This window comes from Peromyscus leucopus, chromosome X, assembly GCF_004664715.2.
Source record: "Peromyscus leucopus breed LL Stock chromosome X, UCI_PerLeu_2.1, whole genome shotgun sequence".
NCBI lineage: Eukaryota > Metazoa > Chordata > Mammalia > Rodentia > Cricetidae > Peromyscus > Peromyscus leucopus.
The window spans coordinates 62345165-62368523 of record NC_051083.1 but is presented as its reverse complement, the minus strand read 5'-3'; the positions used below and the strand labels follow the sequence as shown (position 1 = coordinate 62368523).

At 39.9% G+C, this 23359-nt stretch overlaps 1 protein-coding gene across 8 annotated transcripts in view; it reads left to right on the top strand.

The window, feature by feature from the left end:
- Positions 1 to 23359, top strand: part of Phka1 (phosphorylase kinase regulatory subunit alpha 1) — a 132892-nt gene that overhangs the window by 31993 nt on the left and 77540 nt on the right. For all 8 annotated transcript variants that reach the window (XM_028892032.2, XM_028892031.2, XM_028892030.2 and 5 more), the window contains exons 9-13: positions 7908 to 7961; positions 9962 to 10084; positions 14595 to 14690; positions 15616 to 15723; positions 20096 to 20174. In XM_028892032.2, coding sequence (XP_028747865.1) covers positions 7908 to 7961; positions 9962 to 10084; positions 14595 to 14690; positions 15616 to 15723; positions 20096 to 20174 — 460 coding nt within the window. The remainder of the gene's footprint in view (positions 1 to 7907; positions 7962 to 9961; positions 10085 to 14594; positions 14691 to 15615; positions 15724 to 20095; positions 20175 to 23359) is intronic.

Genomic DNA, 23359 nt, shown 5'->3' with positions numbered 1-23359 from the left:
AGAAAAGTGAAATTCAGATTAGAAAGTGACTCTTAAATACATTACAGATAAATTGGATAACTGTACTGAAGAGGGTAAAGAAGAAAGGACCTAAGTCTTGTAAAACTATAAACCCAAGACAAAACTAACCATATAGAAACACTGCACCTTGGACTGGCCGGTTGTCCTGGTAAATAAAGTTTTGTTAATCAAGCCATGTTTCTATACCATCTACTGCTCCTTTCAAATAGCAGAGTTTAGTAGTTTTAATAGAGGCTACATGGCCTGAAAAAAACAGAAGTATTCCTTCTCGTCCCTTTCATGTGAAGTTGACAAAGTCCTGCTCTAGTTGATAAAATTGTTCCTCAAAGGGGTTGAGCAAAAAGTATGTAGTATGCACATTAGGTTTTCTCATTATTGAAGAAAGATATTGCAAATGGATCATGGGGAAAGCTAAAATGAACTCTTATGCTGGGTAAAAGTAGGAGCTGTTATTGTGAAATTATGTGTGTGAGAGTGTGTGCTTGCATGCATGTGTGTGTAGGGGGGAGAGGGGGTAAAGAGAGTGGGAGAGAGAGAGATACAGAAACAGACAGACAGACAGAGAGTTTGCATGCCTATCTTTGTGTTGAGGTTGTCTACATCTTGGTTTTTAAATACCATTTCCCAAAAAAGTGGATCAGGAATCCCTGATAAATGGTTGATTTGAAGATCACATTAGGGAAGATACAAAAGATCTGAAGCATCTTAAGGCTTTAGAAGGTAAAGAGCTCAAAAAGGCTGGGGGATGGCTGGGCATAGTGGCATGCACCTTTAATCTCAGCACCTGAGAGGTAGAGACTGGCAATCCTCTGTGAGTTCAGCACAAGCCTGGTCTACATATTGAGTTCCTGAACAGCCAAAGCTACATAGAGAAACTCATCTCAGACCACCCCCTCAAAAGAAGAAAATGGTTAATGTCAGATTTCTTTTTGCAATAAATGGTAATTAACACAGAGACCTACAACTGGACAAGGTACAGAGTAAGAGCCTTTGGAGCACTTAGCCCTAAGTGGGATGTCTCCATCAAAACCCTCAGCTCAAGGCTTAGGGATCTATGTGGAAGAGGAGACAGAAAGTTTAGGAGCCAGAGCTGGTGAATGACTCAAAGGAAACAGTGCCATCCAGACATGGTAGGACTGATACCACATGAACTCATAGAGACTGTGACAGCACACAAGACCTGCCCAGGTTCAAACCAGACAAAATCCTAGAACAGAAAAGGGAAAATGAACACAAAATACCATCCTTAACCGAGAAGCTATTTGCAATTGATATCAGCTAGGAAGGGGAAATCAGTTTTTTCTCCAGTGGAGTGACAGTGAGTATTATCAGTCACACTCCAGGCTAGGTCCCATATCCAAGACAACACACAATGGATGCCATGTTCTTTATTTTGGTACTTTATATCTTACTGCTTTTCTGTAGTTTGTTTTTCTTTCTTAGAGAAAGAGAGAACATGAGGTTGGGTGCATAGTGAGGAGGTGGGAAGGATCTGGGAGGAGTTGGGGGACAGGAAAGAAAAGGATCAAAATACTGTATGAAAAAAAATGTGCATCTGAAAAATTGCAAGAGCCAGAGGAACAGGGACTTTGCCGTGAGATTGTGTCTCCTAGGAATGTCAGAAGGTACATCCATAAAGTCTCACCAGCATGTCTGCCTAAACATGAGCTGAACAAGGACAATCATAATAGATATTTAACATGGAAGGGGCTTGTGAAAGAGAGAAAGCCTACAAGGCCTCAACCCGCTTCAAAGAATACAGGAAACAAGAAATGCTGAAAGAAGGAGAAATGGTCTTCTCTAGGGAAGAGCACACCAATACCAAATTGTCAGCCATGAAGACATGTATTGTACAGACAGAGCAGGTTGAATTTATGTCTTTAAGAATATATATATATATATATATATACACACACAGACAAACATACATACACGTGTGTGTGTGTATACACAAGCAATTAATGAAAAAGAGGCCATGAATTTGGAAGAGATCAAGAAAGGGTATATGGGAGAGTTTGGGGGGAAAATGTAATAATTGTATTATAATCTCAAAAAATGAAGGAAATAATTAAAAAATAAATTACCAAAAAGATAATTGTGAAATTATTAACTATCAAAATATTATTAGCCGGGCCGTGGTGGCGCACACCTTTAATCCCAGCACTTTGGGAGGCAGAGCCAGGCGGATCTCTGTGAGTTCGAGGCCAGCCTGGTCTACAGAGTGAGTTCCAGGAAAGGCTCTGAAGCTACACAGAGAAACCCTGTCTCGAAAAACAAAACAAAACAAAACAAAAGACAAAAAAAACCAAAGTATTAAAAGCACATTAGTAAATCAAATAAACAGCAATCTTTACCCTTCTGGAATAATATTCTGGGGGAAAGACAAAATAAAATGTCAAGTAGAATATATAGTAGATTAATTATTGATGAGTATCAGAAAAAAGGAAAGCAAGCAGAAAGCATGGGGAAATCGTTCTGGAATAGAGAGGCCTTTCTAACTTACACTGTGACTTCTCCATAACTTAGCATTGTTTCCAAAATGAGAAAAGCTTTTAATAAGGAGTAAGTCATTGCCAAATAGCCTTAGTGTCTCTGCCACAATAGTCCTCTGCCAAACCACAGCCTAAACAGGAAATTGTTTCCTTTGGGCTCTCTCTCCTCTGCCGGCAAATACTGCCCTGGTGCCAAATACAGTACAGTGGGTCCTAGGAACCGGTGAGGGCATACATCAGAGCAAATATCACTTCATGGAGCAGAGCAAGGTTGGAAACTCCATCAGCCAGTAAAGAAGTAGCATTCCAAGACCCAAATACTTCAGTGTACTTGTCCCTTTTTTAACGGCCCGGAAGTCCCGCTCCCAGGACTGTTACCCAGGGTAACTCAGAGGAAGACTTCTCAAGAGTGGGGATAGAAAGATTTCTTATCTATAGTAATTCACACACGATCTGATGATAACTTTCTCTTTTACTTTACCTTGAAAAAAATCCTCTCTGAAAACCTCTCTTGCTCCACATAGTTACATTCTGCATTGTTACGTTCTCCACACAGCCACAAACCTCTTTTGCACAGTTCCATCTCTTTTCTATACAGCTTCTCTTTCCTTGTCTCCACACAGTTACAAACCTCCACACAGTCACAGCCATACATCTCATTTACATAACTCTCTCCCCAAACAACCACATCTCTTCCTGCACAGCCATATATTTTTATATACACTTCTCTCTCTCTCTCTCTCTCTCTCTCTCTCTCTCTCTCTCTCTCTCTCTCTCTCTCTCTCTCTCTCTCTCTCTCTCTTTTGGTTTTTTGAGACAGGGTTTCCCTGTGTAGCTTTGCACCTTTCCTGAAACTCACTCTGTAGCCCAGGCTGGCCTCGAACTCAGAGATCCGCCTGCCTCTGCCTCTGCCTCCCAAGTGCTGGGATTAAAAGTGTATGCCACTACTGCCCGGCACATCTCTTTTTTATATAGCTCCATATCTCTCTTCTATACATGTTTCTTCTCTCTACCCTGCTATATTCCTTCACACACTACTACATCATTCACTCACTCTTTACTCACTCACTCTCTCACTCATTCACTCTCCTCTATGCACACCTCTCCCCTACCTCTCTTTTCTGTATAGCTACACATGTGTGCACGCGCGCACACACACACACACACACACACACACACACACATGCAAGCACACGCACACGCACTTTCACCTCTGCCCAGCTCTTTATACAGACATACATCTCAGGAGAATCTCTTTCTGAAAATCTCTCTTGCTCTCCCTCCTGTCTAGCTACTCATCCTCTCTCTCTCAGCTCCCTCCGCACGACACGTGCGCGCACGCGCGCACACACACACACACACACACACACACACACACACACACACACTCACATTCACACACTCTCTCCCTACTCTCTCCCTCCTCCTTGTCCCTCTCACAGCCAAACTCTGGACAATTATATGTTATATTTTCAGGGTCCGACCCATTCTCATAACATATGATAAGTCATTTAGTTTTTCTCAGGCTAGAGATGTCACACTGACCAGCCAGTGAGTAACTAATGGCCATGCACGTAGCTCTTCACAGACAGAGAATGACATTGAAATTCAGGACTTAACAATAACAGTTAGTTGGCTGAACCTTGAGTGATTGGGGTATTGCAGAAAGAGAACTACTGCAGGGGGTTATGTCTACCAAAGTTGCTTCAGTCCTGGCCTTGATTTAGCAATAAACACCTGGGACTTACGTTTGTGTATTCTCTGCAGGGGCAGCTAGTCTGTTTTGAATTTGTTCTGAAATCTAAAATTAGCTGTCTTTGTGACTGAGAATACGGTTACTTTTCTGTGTCAATTATGAAAAATATTCTAGTATTATTTCTAATAATTAGAATTATACAGATTAAACAGAAATGATCTTCCTAACCATCCTCAGCTATATGTGTTCCCAAAGATGTAAAACACACTACCATTGGGCTGTGGAAAGAACCCCACAGCTGTTCTTTTTAGGGAGGTGAGTGGTGGCACGTGAGAAAGTTACCGACAGAAAACAACAGGTTTCCACAGCCAGTGACCCCACAGACTTTGCCTAGTGGTACCCCCAACAGAGAGTTATTTATCTGGTGTGTCGACCTGCTGAATACTCCCACGGCCCTCAGCACCCTTTCTGACTTTTGTCCCCTTTGTTCATTTAGATAGCTGAAAATAGTCAGGTCTCTGCATTTGTCCACATCATTGTAGACCCCAGCTTCTCAAACTCTATAGTGTGTAACTGAAAGCTAAGGTGAGCACCACAAGTTCTGTAAACATCAGCTGTGTAATGAGCCTGGGGGGGGCGTTGGCGGCAGCACTCACCTTTGTATCATTGCGGACTTCACTGCAGCCTTGTTTCTGAACCCACACACACGAGCACTCTGTGATGAGCATGCCTCATGCCACACAGTGCCAACAAATGTTGCCAAAAGCACCTCAACTCAAATCCACAACTGTCGTCATGTTATAAATTGCAGTGTGTTCACTAGAGCACAAAGTTTTCTGCTCTCATAGAAACATGATGGTTTAATTATAGAAATGAACGACTTAATATTTTCCCACTATCATTCCTCAGTATGTTTCAAATGAGTATGTCTTTGGATTGTATTGTGTTAAAACACTTGGCTTTTAAATTTTCAGTTTGAATTACTGACAAGTTTTAGAAAAAAATGTTAAATGAGTTTAGTTTTAGATTAGGGTAGAATTTACAACAATATCTGAAATGTTCTTAAATATAATTATGCTATTTTGTACTATGTATTTATGCAAAGTCACTTTCTTAGTATTCATGATAAAATCAAAATATCAATCATCTCTGAAAAACATTGATGTTCTACATCCCATAGCATCAAATATTCAGATAAGGTTTCATTGTTTAAATAAAAACAAACTAGCACATCCATTTGATCAGTATGCAGTTTTGTCATTTTTAATAAACAGTTAAATGTAAAATAAAATTCATAATGCTTTTTATCATTAAACATTAAACAAAAAAGGATAGTTAATGTCATGAGGCCACAGAAACCAACCAGAAAGAATTCCTTTTTTTAAATTTTATAATTAATTTAATTTTACATATCAGCCCCAGATTCCCCTGTCCTCCCTCCTCCCACCCCCCCCAGCCCTCCTCCAATCCACCCCCGATTCCCACCTCCTCCAAGGCAAGGTCTCCCCTGGGGATTCAGCTCAGCCTGGTAGATTCCGTTGAGGCAGGTCCAGTCCCCTCCTCCCTTCACCCAGGCTGAGCAAAGTGTCCCAGCATAGGCCCCAGGCTCCAAAAAGCCAGCTCATGCACTAAGGACAGGTCCCGTCCCACTGCCTAGGAGCCTCCTAAACAGTTCAAGCTAATCCACTGTCTCACTTATCCAGAGGGCCTGGTCCAGTACCATGGGGGCTCCTCAGCTATTGGTTCACAGTTCATGCATTTCCATTAGTTTGACTATTTGTCCCAGTGCTTTTTCCAGTCATGGTCTCAACATCTCTCACTCATACAATCCCTCCTCTCTCTCGCCAATTGAACTCCCAGAGCTCCACCTGGGGCCTAGCCGTGGATCTCTGCATCTGCTTCCATCAGTCACTGGATGAGAGTTCTATCATGACAGTTAGGGTGTTCGGCCATCCGATCACCAGAGTAGGTCAGTTCGGGCTCAGAAAGAATTTCTAATGCACAGAGTAAGAACTATTTGAACAAAAAAGTAATTATCATAGCATTGTCCTATAACTCAAAGAAGAAATGAAGTTATCTATGAGTCTATACAGATAACAATAAATAGTTACAAGAGGAAAAGTTATAGTGAAGAATTCTAGGAGATACTAATTAAGGAAGTGATTAAGTTTAATATCACCAGTAATAGGAGTAGTGCCCCCTCAAACAGTATGCTGAGAAGGACACATCACCATTGTGCTGCTCTTCTCAATAATATGTACCCTCAGTCTCATGTAAAAACCAGACAAAACTAATTTGAAAGACAATTTAACAACTGATGAACACTTTCCAAAGTGTGAAGTCGGGTAAAGCAAGGAAAGAATGTGGAACTGTCATAGATTAGGGAAGATGAGGGAGCTATGACAACTAAACATAGCGTGGAAGTCTTTTTTGAATGTATATGTGTATATGTGTGTGCTGTAGAGGCCAGAAGTTGATGCCAGTCTCTCCCTCAGTAGTCGAATTTTTGGGATAGTCTCTCACTGAACCTAGCCTGGCCAGTGAGCCCCAAGACCCCTCCTCTTCCTGTCTTTCCAGCTTTTTACCTGGGTGCTGGAGATCACAGCTTGGGTCCTTAGGATTGCACAGGAAACACTTTACCTACTGAGCCATCCTGCGAGTCCTGTATGAAAGACCCAGACACAGTTCCCCCAGAAACCCAAAAGAGCTGAGGGAAGAGATATCTTAAAAGTGAGTCAGTTCCCCCTTCCTGGAGAGGGTGAAGTCAGGTGTTGTCAAAAGAACAAAGTCAGGATGTCTGGTGGTGACCGATTAACCACAAGATGCCCCTCTCCGGAGATAACATGACCAGACCCCGGAGATGGGTTGTAAAACTCCTGACAGGGCAAACAGATAAGCTAGAATAAGACAAAGTCCAGGCCCGGGAAAAACTGGATCAATCAAGGATGGACCCGTACTAACCCTGTCCCCTCTAAGAAATTTTGTGGGTTTTGCCTATAAAAACTAACTTCCCCAAGAAAGAGTAACTCCTCCCTGCCTCACTGCGCTGAGGCCAGTGGGTGCTGGAGATGAGTTCCCTGTTGCGCAACTTGTAACAAAGATAAACCTTGCTTTTGCATTCTGGCATGCTCGTCCTTGGTGGTCTCTCTGGGGGTCACAATCTGGGCACAATACTGTAGTGTGGGATTTTGAACTGGATCCTGGAATAGACTGAAAAAGGACAGTGATGGAAAGAAAACCCAGTGTAATCTAAATAGGTTTTATAATTCAATTAGTATTAGTATATAGAGATTAGCTTTTTACTTCTGATGTGTGTTCTGTAGCTACGTAAGGAGACAAGATTTGATAAGTGAGACTATGTAGCATTTGTAAGTTTTGTAAGTCTAAAATAATCTCAAAAAATTTTACGTATATTTAAAAAATATTAAGCTATGGTCTCTTAGGAGCTGTGTGTACTGTGGGAAGGACTGTGCACATTAGTAATTAGCTTGTAGCAGGCTTGGCCTAAGGTAGACAGACAGTCATGGAGAAGATAACTGCTAGGCATGCTGCTTTGGGGAAGAACCTATAACATACTTCTTGCTGCTGCTGAGCTGTGTTGGTGAGAGATTGATACATGGAGGTGTTTGAGGATTTGTTTCTGCTTATAGAGTCATACAGATGTACAAGCTTCAGGGCCTTTTTCTCTGTGTCCCCAGGGTCGCTATGGTTGCTGTCGTTTTCTACGAGATGGATATAAAACTCCTAAAGAGGTAGGTTTCTTTTCACCACAGGGAAACAGGACAGAATTGTCCCTGTTCTTTGTAGCCTCATTTGTAGAGATAACAGTTACCTCACTGATAGAATTTTTGCAGATTATTAAAAGGAATGATAAGTGACGTTTGCTATGTTTGTTCGGTTTTGCTGCCAGGTTGTGACATTGGTGGTAAATAAACTATCAATAAACTATCAAAGAGTAAATCTAATCAAGGAAATGTAGTCTCGTCTTTTCTTTCAGTCGGTCAGTTTAAGGAAGGAACTACAGATGGATGCTAAAGTCTGTGGACAGAAGCTTTAAAATGCAGACAGTCTTTGCACAGTCTCCAAATGTGCCCTCCCCCCAATATTTAATCAATACAGAAGGAAAGGTACTTCCCAGCAGTGCATCTTTCTGACTGCCTGTCGTAGTCCATTTTCTGTTGTCAGTGACACAGTACCACAGACTGACTTGTAAAACGGGCTCACAGTTCTGTAGTTACAAAATCAAGAGGTCCACATCCGGTGACGTCCTTCTTGCTGACAGAGTCCCAAGGCGTGGTGTGAGGTACCTCATGGCAAGAGACAGGGAACACTATGTGCCTCAGTCTCTTCTGGTCTCTTTCCTTTCAACAAAGCCAGAGATTCAGTCTCTGCCCTAACGGCCTTATTAAATCCTGATCTGTCCTGCAGGCTCCACCTCTATGGACTGAGGTTTGATTACATTTCTACCGTCTAATACCTCACAAAATGGATGAATTTCAGCACATCAAATCCTTGAGAACACCAAACCTAAACTGTAGCAGCCCCTTCCAAGATTTGTAGTTTGTATTTGGTTAGTTATCAACAGAACTTGTTTGTGAAAATTTAAGTTCCTTTTGTTCTACTAGTCAAAGTTCTCCTTGAATAGATATAGATATGCTATATAGATACATAGATATGGCATTGGGTGAGCTTTTCAACTGTTATGAGTGCTTGCCTCGCATGCTCCAGGCCCTGAGTTCCAATCCCAGCCCCATACACAAGAGAGGCACTACGTTCTTTTAAATTAAGTATAAAACCTTGTGGTCTACTTCCTCACTTCTGCTTTCTTCCTCAGCCCTGAATTTGCCCTTTGCCCTTTCTTGAATTTCTCCCTACTTCGATTTCCACACTACCACACTCTGAAACATAAGTTCCTAAAAGAACAGTCCTGTACTCTTCTCCCAGTTCTTACTCCCCGTGACTTCTCTAGCATTTCATTGACTCACTCCTACGTTTTCTTGAATTTTTCCCTATGTTGATTTCCACAGTACTCCACTCATGATTCTTGTCTGTCTTTGGCTCACCTCATTCTGAAGACTTACCAGGATTCCATTCTTGTGCAGGTCACTCATTTTATGTAGTCCTTTCCCACAAACCCCGTCTGTGACTAGTGTTACTTCTCTCAGGTTGATTACAAACCAACACTACACTGCTAGTTAATATTGTCAACTTGACAGGATCAAGGAGACAAGCCTCTGGGTGTGCCTGTGAGGGCATTATTAGGTTAGTTGAAGTAGGAAGATCTACCCTACAAGCGAGTGGCAGTATTGGGTTTGGGGCCTGGGCTGCATGGAAAGAAAAGGCTAACTGCATTCCAGCATTTATTGCTCTCTTCTTGACTGTAGAAGCAGTTGTGATCAGCTGCTTAAGCTTCTGCCACCTTGTCTGTCCTTCCATGGTGGATTGAACTTTAACTGTGAGCCAAAGTAAACTCTTGCTTCATTGAAGTTGATTTTGTCAGATTATCATGGCAACAAGAAAAGTAACACATTTTCATGTATCTCCTGTGATGCCTTACTATCCCAAGACTAGTTGTTGGAAGTTTCTTCATAGAGCACTTGCTAAGAGAGGGGAGTATGAATATGTACTTACTGCCTTCTCTGATGCCATCTTCGAAACAAATAGTCTGTAGTAAAGCTCCTGTTGTAAACTAAGGATATATCTCCAGTCTCTGAGTGACAGGACAGACTTTGTCTGTTATATTTTTGTCTAGGATCCCAATCGTCTGTACTATGAACCAGCTGAGCTGAAGCTATTTGAAAACATTGAGTGCGAATGGCCATTGTTCTGGACATACTTTATTCTCGATGGGGTCTTCAGTGGAAACCTAGAACAGGTAATGACCTGGGAGAAGAGCTCTCAGCAAGCTGCTTTTGCTGTGTCTTCCTCTTTTAGTTAATGGCTATATCTGTTTTGATTGCCCAAGGGGAGTCTTCCTACTAGGGAGGAGACAAGAGTTGTGTCCTAGAGATGCGTAGCTGATAATAGTGAATTAAGAATTGGGGAACTCTAACTGGTCGGTGGTGGCGCACACCTTTAATCCCAGCACTAGAGAAGCAGAGACAGGCAGATCTCTGAGTTCAAGGCCAGCCTGGGCTACAGAGTGAGTTCCAGGAAAGGTGCCAAAGCTACATAGAGAAATCCTGTCTTGAAAAACCAAAAAAAGAACAGGGAAACTCAGATTGTTTTCTTTTTTCTTCAATCCTGACCATCCAAGTGTTGTCATTGACTTCTTCAGTTTCAGTGTCTCTGTAGGTGAGATTTTTTCTTTTTATTATGCAAGATTATCAAGTAAGGATGTTGAAATATTAATTACCTCAGTTTCATCATTACATACTATGTACATGAGTTGAAGTATCACACTGTACCCCACAAATTTATATACTAAATGTAATTTTTACTGTAGTGGCACATGTTTGTAATCCCAGAACTCAGAGGCTAGGGCAGGCAGATCATGAGTTTGAGGCCAGTCTAGGTTACAGAACAGGACCATCTCAAATAATAATTTTTAAAAGGTATCCTTAAGTGATAGAGAGGTGGTTCCGTGGTTAACAGCACTAGTTGCTTGTCCAGAGGATGTGTGCTCAATACCCAGCACCCACATGGTTGCTCATAAACATCTGTAACTCCAGTTCCAGGGGATCCAAAGCTTCCTTCTAACCTCTATGAGTAGCAGGTACCCAAGTTGTTCACATACATATAGGCAGGTGAAATACTCATAATACATTAAATAAAAAATGAATCTTTCAAAAAGATATTCCCAAATTTCTTTGAGAGTTGACAATAAATATATACTATAAATTCAGGATTCAGTTAGTTCCACTATAATGAGACAACATCCCTTAAAAATATCACCATGAAATACATGTTCAAAAAAATGAAAAACTACAAAATGGAAAATGGGGTGAGGAGCATAGTATTAAAAATGTTTGTTTGGCTTAGTATAGTGCTGCACACCTTTAATCTGAGAACTGGGGAGAAAGAGGCAGGAGGATTTCTGTGAGTTTGGGGGTAGCCTGCTCTACATAGAGTTCTAGGCTAGCCGAGACTTTATAGCAAGACCCTATCTCAATAATAAGTAAGTGCATGTTTGTACATAACAAAACGATAGGAACCTAGTGGAAAAAACAAAACAAAACAGTGGTGCAGTTTCCTGCATGCTAGATGGTCAAATATGTAAGTACTACAATAGGTCTGATAGGTAAACCTTGAAAAGGGCCTGGATTTTGCTTGTAGATGTGTTTGGCCTTCTTCTTGCCAGTTCACCTGGCTGGTACCTCTGCCTGTTAGCCTGTATGTAAGAGGAAGAAAACAAAAGAGAAATGAGATAAATGATAGAAATTGGAGAATAAAACTACAAAATAGAGAGGAAACATTAAAATGGGCTGAGAGGAATGGGGGCAGTTAAAGAGAGAGTTTGAAACTGGGGCAGCTGTCGGGCTCAGAGCTTCTAAATTGTGTGCTTAAAGAAAGGTGTTGTACAGTTGTCTGGAACACTACAACAACAGAAGTGGACTGGTGTGGTTCCTTGGCCTTGTTAGGTATGTGCATGTCTGTAGTTTTAGACAGCTTAGTTCAACACAGTTATGTTCTTAGGAAGAAATTGCACATAAGCAAACATGAAATTCATGTTATACTCTGTAGAGGGCAAAAAGGTCCTTGTGCACACAGATAAGCACTGGAGAAGCCAGGAAAAGTTAAACACACAGCGGATCTCTCCAAAGTTGGGAAGTATTTGGCTGTTCTGGGGGGAACATAGTTTACAACCTGATAATTGTTTGCTACCTGTTGAGGCAGGCTCTGTCCAGGTCACCCAGAATATTATGTTTATCCCAGACCCTTTCCTGTAACACCCTGAGCATTACCTCTAAGCCATAAATCTCATCCTTGTGAGAGATGTCATTTGAACTTTGCAACAGCCTAAATGACTTCTGTGTTTTCTTAGGGCCAGGCATTATATTTATCTGAGTCCTTCTCCTTAACCCTTATCATGAGCATTGTTTCTAAGTCAACAAGAACCTATCTTACAGATGAAGCTGTGTGTACTTTGTAAAGGGCTTCAAGGTAGATATGCCTTAGGCTTTGTTATACTCATGGGGCTGAGTTCATTGTTATCTGAATAGTTGTTTCCAACATTGTGCTAAAGTAAAATGGTCTGGGTCAGACTCTAGATGTTTCGGCCCAGCATCAGTTACCAAAATCCAGCTAATCTGAGTTTCATTCTTATCTCACCCTGATCATTTTCCCCTATGTGCTGTAAAGCCTACAGGTACCCCTCCAGAATACTCAAATTGTACCCTAATCTATTAAACACATTTGAACAAATTTGTGATTTTTACCAGTATCCTAATATTATACCATGAAGCAGCTGGGCTGAAGCTATTGTGTTAAAGAACTATAAATTATGGTTTTGTTGTGTTTTTTTAACTTCTTATAAGCCTAAGGCTTTGTATATGCTAGGCCCATTGAGCTGCATCCTGACTCTTGCCCTTTTTATAGTTTATGAATTATTATGTTTCCTCAAATTGTTAAGTAAATAACATAAACCTGACCATAATAGCAGCCAAATCTAGAGAGGAGAGATAACAAGGGTAATGGGAAGATGTATATGAGAAAAGTACAATGATAGACATGTATGAAAATGTCATAAAATTCATTTTATATGCTAACTAAAGGCAATTAATAAAAATGTAGTTTTAAAAGCCTAGTCAGGGGGCTAGAGAGATTTCTCAGTGGTCAAAAACATTTGCTACTTTTGCAGAAGACCAAAGTTCAGATCTCAGCATCCATATCAGATAGCCCCCAACCACATGTAACTCCAGTTCCAGGGGTGCTAGGCCCTCTTCTGACCTCTGCAGGCACATGCAGACACACACACACACACACACACACACACACACACACACACACACAGAGAGAGACAGACAGAGACAGAGACAGACAGAGACAGAGAGACAGAGACAGAGAGAGGTGTATATACACACATAAATAAAAGTAAAACTAAAAAATAAATAAAAGCCAAGTCAAGGGCTAGAGAGATGGCTCAGTGATGAAGAGCACATAATGCTCTTCCAGAAGACCTGAGTTTGATTCTCTACACCCTTGTCATGTGGCTCACAACCACTTATAGGAGTTACAACTCCAGCTTCAGGGGATCTGACACATCTGGCTTCTGAGGGTACCAGCACACATGATCATATGCCCCCACACAGACACATATGCATACATATAATTTTTAAAATAAAACATTTTTGACAGGCATAGTGGCACACACCTTTAATCCCAGCACTTGGGAGGCAGAAGCAGATGATCTCTGTGAGTTTGAGCCCAGCCTGGTCTACAGAGTGAGTTCCAGGGCAGCCAGAGCTACATAGTGAGACCCTGTTATTATGAAAAAAAACCCACAAAAATCATTTTTCAAATATATTTTTAATTGAAATAGAATTGCATCATTTTCCCCCTTCCTTTCCTCCCTCCAGACCCTCTCAGCTTCCTTATCTCAAACATCACCCCTCACACACTCTCAAGTTGATAGCCTCTTAAAAAATAAATGTTTAAAAAAAGAAAAAGCCAGGTCAAGAAGGTATACTTAAGGTAATACATAGCAGATCACTTAGGCCCTTGGAGGCAGACTGAGTCAGACTAAACTATACTAAACCAGGTATGTGCTTAGTAAACTACAGTGATTTGAACCTAACCCCCATGTTAAAGGACTTCAATTACACATACCTACTAGGATGACAACTAAAATTAAATGCATTAAAGTATATAAAACATTGTGTGATATTTGACCTATAACAAACATGTAATAAGTACCTGCCTTAGGGTTTCTATTGCTGTGACAAAACAACATGACCAAAAGGCAACTTGGGGAGAAAAGGGTTTATTTGACTTACATATCCTGAATCACAGTCCATTGAGGGAAGCCAAGGCAGGAACTCAAACAGGGCAGGCGGGAGCTGGTGCAGAGGCCATGGAGGCATGCTGCTTACTGGCTTGCTCCATGTGGATTGCTCAGCCTGCTTTCTTGTACAACCTGGGACCACCACCCCATGGTTGGCTCCACCCACAATGGGCTGGGCTTTTCCCTATCAAACACTAATTAAGAAAATGCCCTACAAGCTTACCTGAAGTCGGTTCTTATGGAGGCACTTTCTCAATTGAGGTTCCCTCCTCTCAGATCATTCTAGTTAGTGTCAAATTGACACAGTTCCATTCCCCTTTTGCTCTCCCTTTCACTTGGTTAAATAAGCTTTGTAGAAGTTCTTTCTTTGGATCTGTCCTTCTGCTATGTTCCCACAGAAAGTCTCTAAAATTTTGGTTTTCAACTTTTCTTTTTCCTGCAGGTTCAAGAATATAGAGAGGCTCTTGATGCAGTCCTCATCAAGGGCAAAAATGGAATCCCACTTCTTCCAGAGCTGTACAGTGTTCCTCCTGACAAGGTGAGTTGGATCGTGCGGGGCCATTGACAGGAGAAGAACCATATTTCTGTGATACTGAGTCAGTAGTTATGTGAGTCAAATAGTTTTGTTGACTTTGTATCTTGTGATGCTAATATTCTAAAAATTTGGTTTTTGGATTATGACAACAGAAATGTGATTTTATTCCTCCTGAAATATGTTAAAGCAGTCTCAGTTATGGTACCTTTATACAATGAGATATGGATGAAAGCAAATCTCAATTCTGAGAATCACGTACAGATCAGTAGGTGGAACCAGAGTGATAACCTGTGCCAGCTCTCAGGACTTGGTATCCTCTGCAGCCAGTAATCTGGGATTGCTGGAGTAGCTCAGGCTTGGAACAGTGAAGCAGGCATTGTCTTTGTTTGCCATTGTGAAGGAGAATTAGACATGATAGAGATACAGTTTTACCTTCTGGTGGGGATTTGGAGGAGTTCCTAGTGGCATGAGCAGTGTCACCTGAGAATGAATTAGGAATAGGTTTTATCCACCACGACACACCTATTCAGTCTATGTTTTCATAAGGTCCTTGGGTGATTTGGTCACACACTACAGCTTGAGCACTCCCCTATTTAGCTTTTCAATCCATTGCCTAGAAACTATGAATCATAATCCAGACTCTGTTTTGTTTTTTTTGTTTGTTTGGTTTTTTTTTTTTTTTTTTTTTTTTTTTTTTTTTTTTTTTTTGGTTTTTCGAGACAGGGTTTCTCTGTGTACTTTGCACCTTTCCTGGAACTCGCTTTGGAGACCAGGCTGGCCTCGAACTCACAGAGATCCACCTGCCTCTGCCTCCCAAGTGCTGGGATTAAAGGTGTGCGCCACCACCGCCCGGCCAGACTGTCTTTTATCATCTAGTATTAAGCTTTCTATTATTGCCTCTCATTTGACCTCTTATCTCTTCATTTAGGTTGATGAAGAGTATCAAAATCCTCACACTGTGGATCGAGTCCCTATGGGAAAATTGCCTCACATGTGGGGTCAGTCTCTATACATTTTAGGAAGCTTGATGGCAGAGGTAAGGGAAGACTTCAAAGCTATCCCATCTTTTAACTCATTTATTTATTTGCCTTGGTCACCATAATGATCAGATTTGCAATGAACTCACGAAATTCAAAGGATGTCTTCCTTTTGTGCTTTGACTTAATTATAGCTTTGCCTCCGGGTCTTCAACATGGGGATTATGGCCAGTGCTTGACAAAAATCTCTTGCTCCCTGGCAACCATGTCTGCCCGCTACCCATGGTTCCCTATTTTGGCATTGTACTTGGTGCTGTTCAAAAATCAAGCTGTGGATCTTTCACTTTCAAAACTCCCCTCTGTGCCTCCCTGGTGACTGATGAATGCAGTTATGTTTAGTGATTATTGGTGATGGATTAAACGCCAACCTTTCTACGCAACATAAGTTTTCATTCCTTAACTGAATTAACCGATCACATTGAACACTTTGACTAGTGCTTGGTAATAACTGTGTGGTCTTTTTGTTTGATTCATTAAGATTTCTTTTTTCTTTCTTTCTTTCTTTTTTAACTTCTTGGTAAGGAGCTTTCTAAATGTTCTTTATGCCAAATTCTATTAAGACAGCTCTTAATGAGGCACAATTTTGTGTCCAGTTTCTTTGGGGGAGATTATATTTTGAGCCTATATAGAAGGATATTTCTTTTTTTTTTTCTTCTTTTTTTTTTCCATCACAGGCAATTTATTTTGTTCTATTCATTCACAGTTAATACAAAAAATACTTGGAAACACTTCCATATAATGTTTGACACAGAAATCATCAAATAGAAGTATACAATGTTGACAGGAGGCAGTACATTTATAATTTATAACCCCAAATGTATTTATAAATTAGAAATGGAAAGATCTACAAATGAAATTATGAAGGTTCACCAAAGTCATTTAATCTGTCAGTTTCTCATTCATTTTTATGTCTTAATAATATTTTATTGTATGAATAAGCCACATTTTATTTCTCTCCAGTATTTGATAGCTATTTGAGTTGTTTTAACTTTTTTACTATTAGCAACACACTGCTGTAAACCTTCATGTACATGTTTCATAGGTGCACATTTTCAGTAGTTTGAGGATATATTCCTAAGGGTAGAATTGTTGAGTAACAGAGTAACAATGTTTTGCATTTTGACCAACCACCAAACTGTTTTGCCAAAGTGGCACACCATTTTACAATCTCACCAAATCCTTGTTTTTAAGGCTCTGATTTTTGTACAAAAGCATTCAATCATTCTGTCAGACCAAACCAGGAAAAGTAAGCTATAGTTCAGAGCTGTTCTATTCCATTTACTATGCAAAGCCATTCTTGGCGTTTGCAACTCTCAGCCCTTTTGAGTATTCTTGCAGTGTTCACCTTTTCCTCCACCACTTTTTTTTTCCTTCTTTTTTTCTGGTTTATTTCTATCTATTACAAATGTATAAAAAATCCTCCATCAACGCTGCTGATAGCAGCAGAACCTTAAGAAATATACCTTTGGTTTGCCTCAGAAAAGGGACACATATTGCACTGTAAAGTTTATAAAATTGGCGCAAAACATTGTGATAATGTTACAATACCAGTTTTAAGAGTTCAGTGACTAATGGGGAGCCAATGGGATACATGGAGAATTGTGAAAGCGATCTCACTTAGCCAGCTGTACACGTAGACTGTAAATCTACATTCAGATCATTTCTGAACTAAGACTATCATCTCAGTTTATCTGTTGAGGTCAACCAGGAAACCCTAGAATATACCTTGATTTTTGCAAAAAAACAAAATAGGGGGAGGGGTTTTTTTCAGCATTTCAGTCCACAAGTAACAGTATCCTAACAGGCAAAGTGTTCTCTCACTGTCAACATAGAATGAACTGCTGCTGGAGGTCAACTTGGGCTTTAATTTGCATTAGCACTTACATGCATAGTAGTCCAAGTTGTTGACCTCATGACTTTTAAAAGTAACTCTAAAAAAGTAAAATGGCCCTTCTTGGAAGACTAAAGAAAGACATCCAGCCACAGTTGTAAAAAGTCTCATCAAAACAATATACCCTTTTATGAATTACGCCTCAATTAAAAAAAAAAAGTAGCCCCAAATAAGAAGCAGCTCTGAAAAAGAAAATATAACTTAAGATATTTGAAAAAAACAAGGTGAATGCAGGTTCAAAAATAATTAAGATACATTTTCTTAAGGCTACCTAGAATTAGGCTTTAAAGAATTCTACCATTTCAAGTTCACCACTAGTTACTAGATACCTATTTACAAACAAGATGTTCACCTTTTTTATTCCTTTATCAAGAGAAAAATCTACCTTCAGACTATGAGGGTGGTGATGGGGAGGGACTAGAAAACAAGATTCAAACAATCCCATGCAAATATCACATTTTTCAAATGGAAGAACTCCAAAGGATATTTCTTCTAAATAGTTTTCTAGTGCTTCCTGAAAAACCTATTTCCCACACTATAGGTTTTTTTTTTTTTCTTTTTTAAGACAAGGTCTTGCTATGTAGCAGTAGCTGGGCTTGAACTTTCCACATAGACCAAGCTGGCCTTGAACTTGCAGTGTTCCTTCTGTGTTTGCTTCCTGAGTTCTGGGATTACAGGTGTGTGCCATCACACCTAGCATGGTTGTTTTGATATGATAGACCCAGGTTCCTGGAAAACCTAGTTTGGAACTTAGCTGGCATTTCTGGGTAAGATTTTCCCATTTATATGGTCCTTTATTTTCTGCAGCTGTAGTCTTGGTTTTGTTTTCTGTGGCTGTGGTTGTTTGATAATCTGTAATTGACGTGAGCTTGGAGCTAGCACTAATGAGCATAAGGCTTTAAAGCAATCCTTGCCCAGCAGCTTTCTTACCCAACAATAAATTAGATTGGACAAAACCAGGAAGGAATCAGTATTATTAAAGAAAAAAGTGAGTGAGTTCATCTTATTTCACAACATATGGAAACTAAGTAAGAAGATTTCTGCTAGTCAAAAAGCACAGCAAACACATGGACAAATAAGCAAGCAATGTTTATTACCAATTTTTAGCTTAACGTATTCTGAGAATTTCATGCATGAATGTTGTATTTGTATTATTTTCACCTCTTGCTCCCTTCCACACACACAGCCTGCCTGGTCCATTTAGTGTTATTTGTATGTGTATTTATTTAGGACTGACCACTTGGGCTTGGGTAACCTCTCAGGGTCTCATTCCTGGAGAAGACTGATTCTCCCTGTCTCAGATGTCATTGCTTGGCTATAGCTCTTCATCTAGGTCTTCTGAGATTTTCCCCATTCATGTTGGTATGTCTACTGATAGTATCATTGTGCTGGTCTTGTATAGGTGACCATATTTTTAAAAATTTCATGGGTGAAGCTTCCCTGTCTATATAGAAAGTGCAACACATCACAGCAGATGTTCTGGTTCTCTGGCTCTTACAATCTTTCCACTCACTCTTCTATTATGTCCCCTGAGCCTTAGGTATAGGGTATTATAGATGTGTTGATAGGGGTTGGGTACCTCCAAGCCATTGTTCTCTGCATTTTAACCACTTTTAGGGTTCTTTATTGGTCTCTGCTGCAGAAAGAAGCTTTTTGATGAGGGTGGGTGAGAGCTACACATACCTTCGAGTATAAGGATGGGTATTTAGAATTCAGTTAGAAATTATACTAGTTCAGGAAAGTGGTAGTAATAGGCTGTTCTCTTAGTTTCATGACCTCAACAGACAAGGGTAATTGGCTAGGTTTCCAGTATCAGGCATGAGTTCCTTCATATAGAGCTAGCCTTAAGTTCAATTAGACATCTATTGTTTGCCTCCATGAGATAAGTAGCATTATTGAACCCTTGGGCTATCTTGCCATGCTGGTCATTGTGGTTCATAGGTTTTACAGCTGGTCAGGACTATTGGTTGCTTTTCTCCCTTGGCAGCTTGCATAGCACTTCTGGTCACTTAGAGATCTAATCATCAGGTAGGAAGCTTTCAGGTCAGTTCCAGCTCAGTACCTTCAAGTTTTGTGTCTTAATATATGGTGTATTTAGCTATTGGGTCTTACCTTCAAGTTCTATGAGGCAACCAAGGGAGATGGCAATAGCTTACACACACACACACACACACACACACACACACACACACACACGTATATGTATATATGTAATATATATGTGCTCTCTCTCACACATACACAAACACTATATGTACGTTTAAGTAAACAAAAATGTTTCCCTGTGGCTTTTTGAAACATCCTTACTATTATTTATCCCTTTGCCATTTTTCTCCCTTTGTATTGGCCTCCTTTCCCCTTTCCATTTAACTTCTGAGCCATCTCTGCATAGCCATCTCTCCATAGCCATCTCTGCATAGCCATCTCTCCTAGCTTTATTGTTGAGGCTTAGTAATTTTGTTTTTGTGTGTTTTCTTCAGGGATTTTTAGCTCCTGGAGAAATTGATCCCCTGAATCGTAGGTTTTCTACTGTGCCAAAGCCAGATGTGGTGGTTCAAGGTATGTATTACTCCCAGCAATAGAAATGTTATATTAAAGGCCTGATTAGGGGGCTTTGTTAGGCTTTAAAAGTTCATAATAAATTTGGTTCAGTTTTGTTTCAAAATTACTGTTAATAATAAACAACTCAATGAAAGATGATATCAGAGGATTATAAAATACTACTTGATATATCTTATTTCTGGAAACTCTTTTCTTTAAAATTTCATGATATTTTATTTCCCTGGTTACTGTTACTTTCTTTAAAACCACATTTTCTATGTTTTTCCTACTAGTATTCCTTTATTTTCATAGCCTCCTATGCATTTATATTTTCCCTGCATTAGGCTTTTAGGCTGCATCCCTCATAGTACATTTGCTTCTGACCATTATCTCACTAGGGAGTATGTCTAAAATTTTTCCCCCAAGAATCAACTTAAATGTGAGAGTATCTATATTATGTAAAACACTGAGCTGAATATGCTAAACATTATTAATGTTTAGAGTACATGTATGTAGTATGAAACTGACGTTTTTCTGAGTCCCACCCAGTCCACAGCCACTCAGACCCAAGTAAACACACAGAGGCTTATATTAATTAAAACTGCTTGGCCATTAGCTACTGACTAGCTCTTACACTTAAACTCAGCCCATTATTGTTCATCTATATGTTGCCACGTGTTCTGTGGCTTTAACTATGTGCTATTACATGCTGCTCCTTGGACAGCGGGCTATACTATACTATACTTCCTGCCTGGCTACTAGCCAATCAGCTTTTTATTTATCAACCAATCAGAGCAACACATATTCACAGCATGCAGAATATCCCACAACAGTAGTACAAGTGTTTAATCTCAGCACTTGGGAGCCAGAGGCGAGCAGATCACTGTAAGTTCAACACTAGCTTTTTCCATATCAGGAGTTCCAGGACAGCCAGGGATACATAGTCAAACTGTCTTATTTAAGATTTCCATTGCTGTGAAGAGACACCATGACTATGGCAACCCTTGTAAAGGAAAACATTTAATTGAATTACACTTCAGAGGTTTTGTCCATTGTCATGGTGAGAAGCATGGCAGCACATGGGCAGACATGGTACTGGGGAGGTAGCTGAGAGTTCTACATCTAGATCAGTAAAGCAGCAGGAAAAGAGAGTGAGCCACTGGGTCTGGATTGGGCTTCTGAAACCTTAAAGCTCAGTCCCAGTGACACACTTCCTCCAACAAGGTCACACCTAGTCCAACAAGTCCACATATCCTAATCCTTTCAAATAATGCCATGCCCTGTGAGCCTGTGGGGGCCATTTTGATTCAAACTACCACAGAGACCCTGTCTCAAAGAAAAAAATCCTAGTCTCAATATCTATAAATGATCTTTATATGATGAACTCAAAGATTGTCTCTTTTGTCATCATCCCATCCTTTTACCTCTCCCAGAAAGTGTTGATATTTTGCCTTCCTTGTTTCTTTCAATAATATTATCATTGTCCTTGTTTTTGAGAGTAGACATCTTGATGTGAATTTTCACTCTCCAACATCACTCTTCAATATGTTGTTAAGTCTTGCTGTAAAATTTGCTTAAGATATTCCTTCCTATTCATTTGATTTTCAGGTTGATTCTGTATGGAAAATCGTCCTGTTTTCTAAAGCTTCTTGTACTTGACACTCTGTGTGATCATATAGGTGGTCTTTGCTTCTCAGTGTCTCTAGCAAATGTTTTATAAAGACCATTACTCTTCATCCCCCATGAGAAGGTATGTTTTCCTCGGAGGTTTAAACCTTCTTGCTATGTTGATATTCTGTTTGTTCTAATTCATATTTTATGAATGTGAGGCTCAACTCACAGCTTTCTTCATCCTCAAATTTTGTCATCAAACTAGATTTCAGCATCGGTATAGATGCCATCTACTATTTTTAGCCTTAAAATTTTTGGATATCCATGACTAAAGTACCCTTTCTCTGTACCTCTATGTTAGGTACCTGTCTTAGTTACTTTTCTATTGCTATGACAAAGCACCATGACCAAGGCAGCTTAAAAAGAAAGCATTTAATTTGGGGCATGCCCTTCCAGAAGGTTTGATTCCATGAGCATCATGGTGGGAAGCATGGCAGCAAGCAGGCAGGCATGACATTGGAGTAGTAGCTGAGGTCTAACATCCTTATCAGCTTTTAGATGGCAGAGAGAGAGAACTAACTGGGAATGGCATGGGCTTTACTATTTCCACTGAGACATTTCCTCCAAAAAGGCCATACCTCTTAATCCTTCCCAACTATTTCCACTAATAGGGACTAAGCATTTAAAAAAGGCCTGTTGGGGCCTTTCTCATTCTGACCACCACACACACCAAGGGTCAAACTTTTGGACCTTATAGGTATATAATTCTTGTGTTCTGCTAACTATATCTCAGCTTTACTTTTCTTCCTTTTATACTTGTCTCTAATTTCTCCTAGTCTGCTCTTTTCTACCTAAAGATCATCTAAATATTTTGATCATCTAAATATTCCAATCATCGCTGTCTCATACTTTTGCTGTATCCACCAGAGTATTACAGTTCTAGATCAGTTGTATAGTCTACACTGTAATGGTCTCCAATTCTGTTTTGTTCTTATCATTAGTCAGCATTTTCTTTATTCACAGCCAGCATAACAAATACTCTATTCTTTTCATCTGTGCCCTTTGTTTTCAACCTAATATCTGGACTTCTACTTCATGTCTTATCATCTTAATAGTCTGATGTTTTTTCAATTTCTCACCACTTCCCACCCCCAGCATTCTTACCCATACTTGCTTTCTTTTCTTTAGTCTCAGAAAAAAAGGTGTTCTCCTATTTGAGACACATTCCCCTATTGTTTCTTGACCCTATAGTCTTCTTTACAAACAGTCTTTCTTGAAATATTAAGACGTCCCCACTCCAGTTTCTTTATTATGTTCATCTCCATCTGGCTGTCATATGTGGCTTCTTTTCACATTGATATTTCTGTCTCTTCATAGTCCATTAATTCTCTAGTCCTTTATAGTCTGGTTCAATACTCTGAAAATATTCTTGCTTAGTTTCCAGAAATCTTGGTATGTCAGTTTTAGTAGATATTTTATGATCAGGATATTAGCAGATCTTTTAGCTCAACTTGTCATTTATCTTTCTAGAAACAATTTCCACAATGTCCATGATGTTATGCTTCTGTATCTCTCCTTAACCTGTTTTCAGA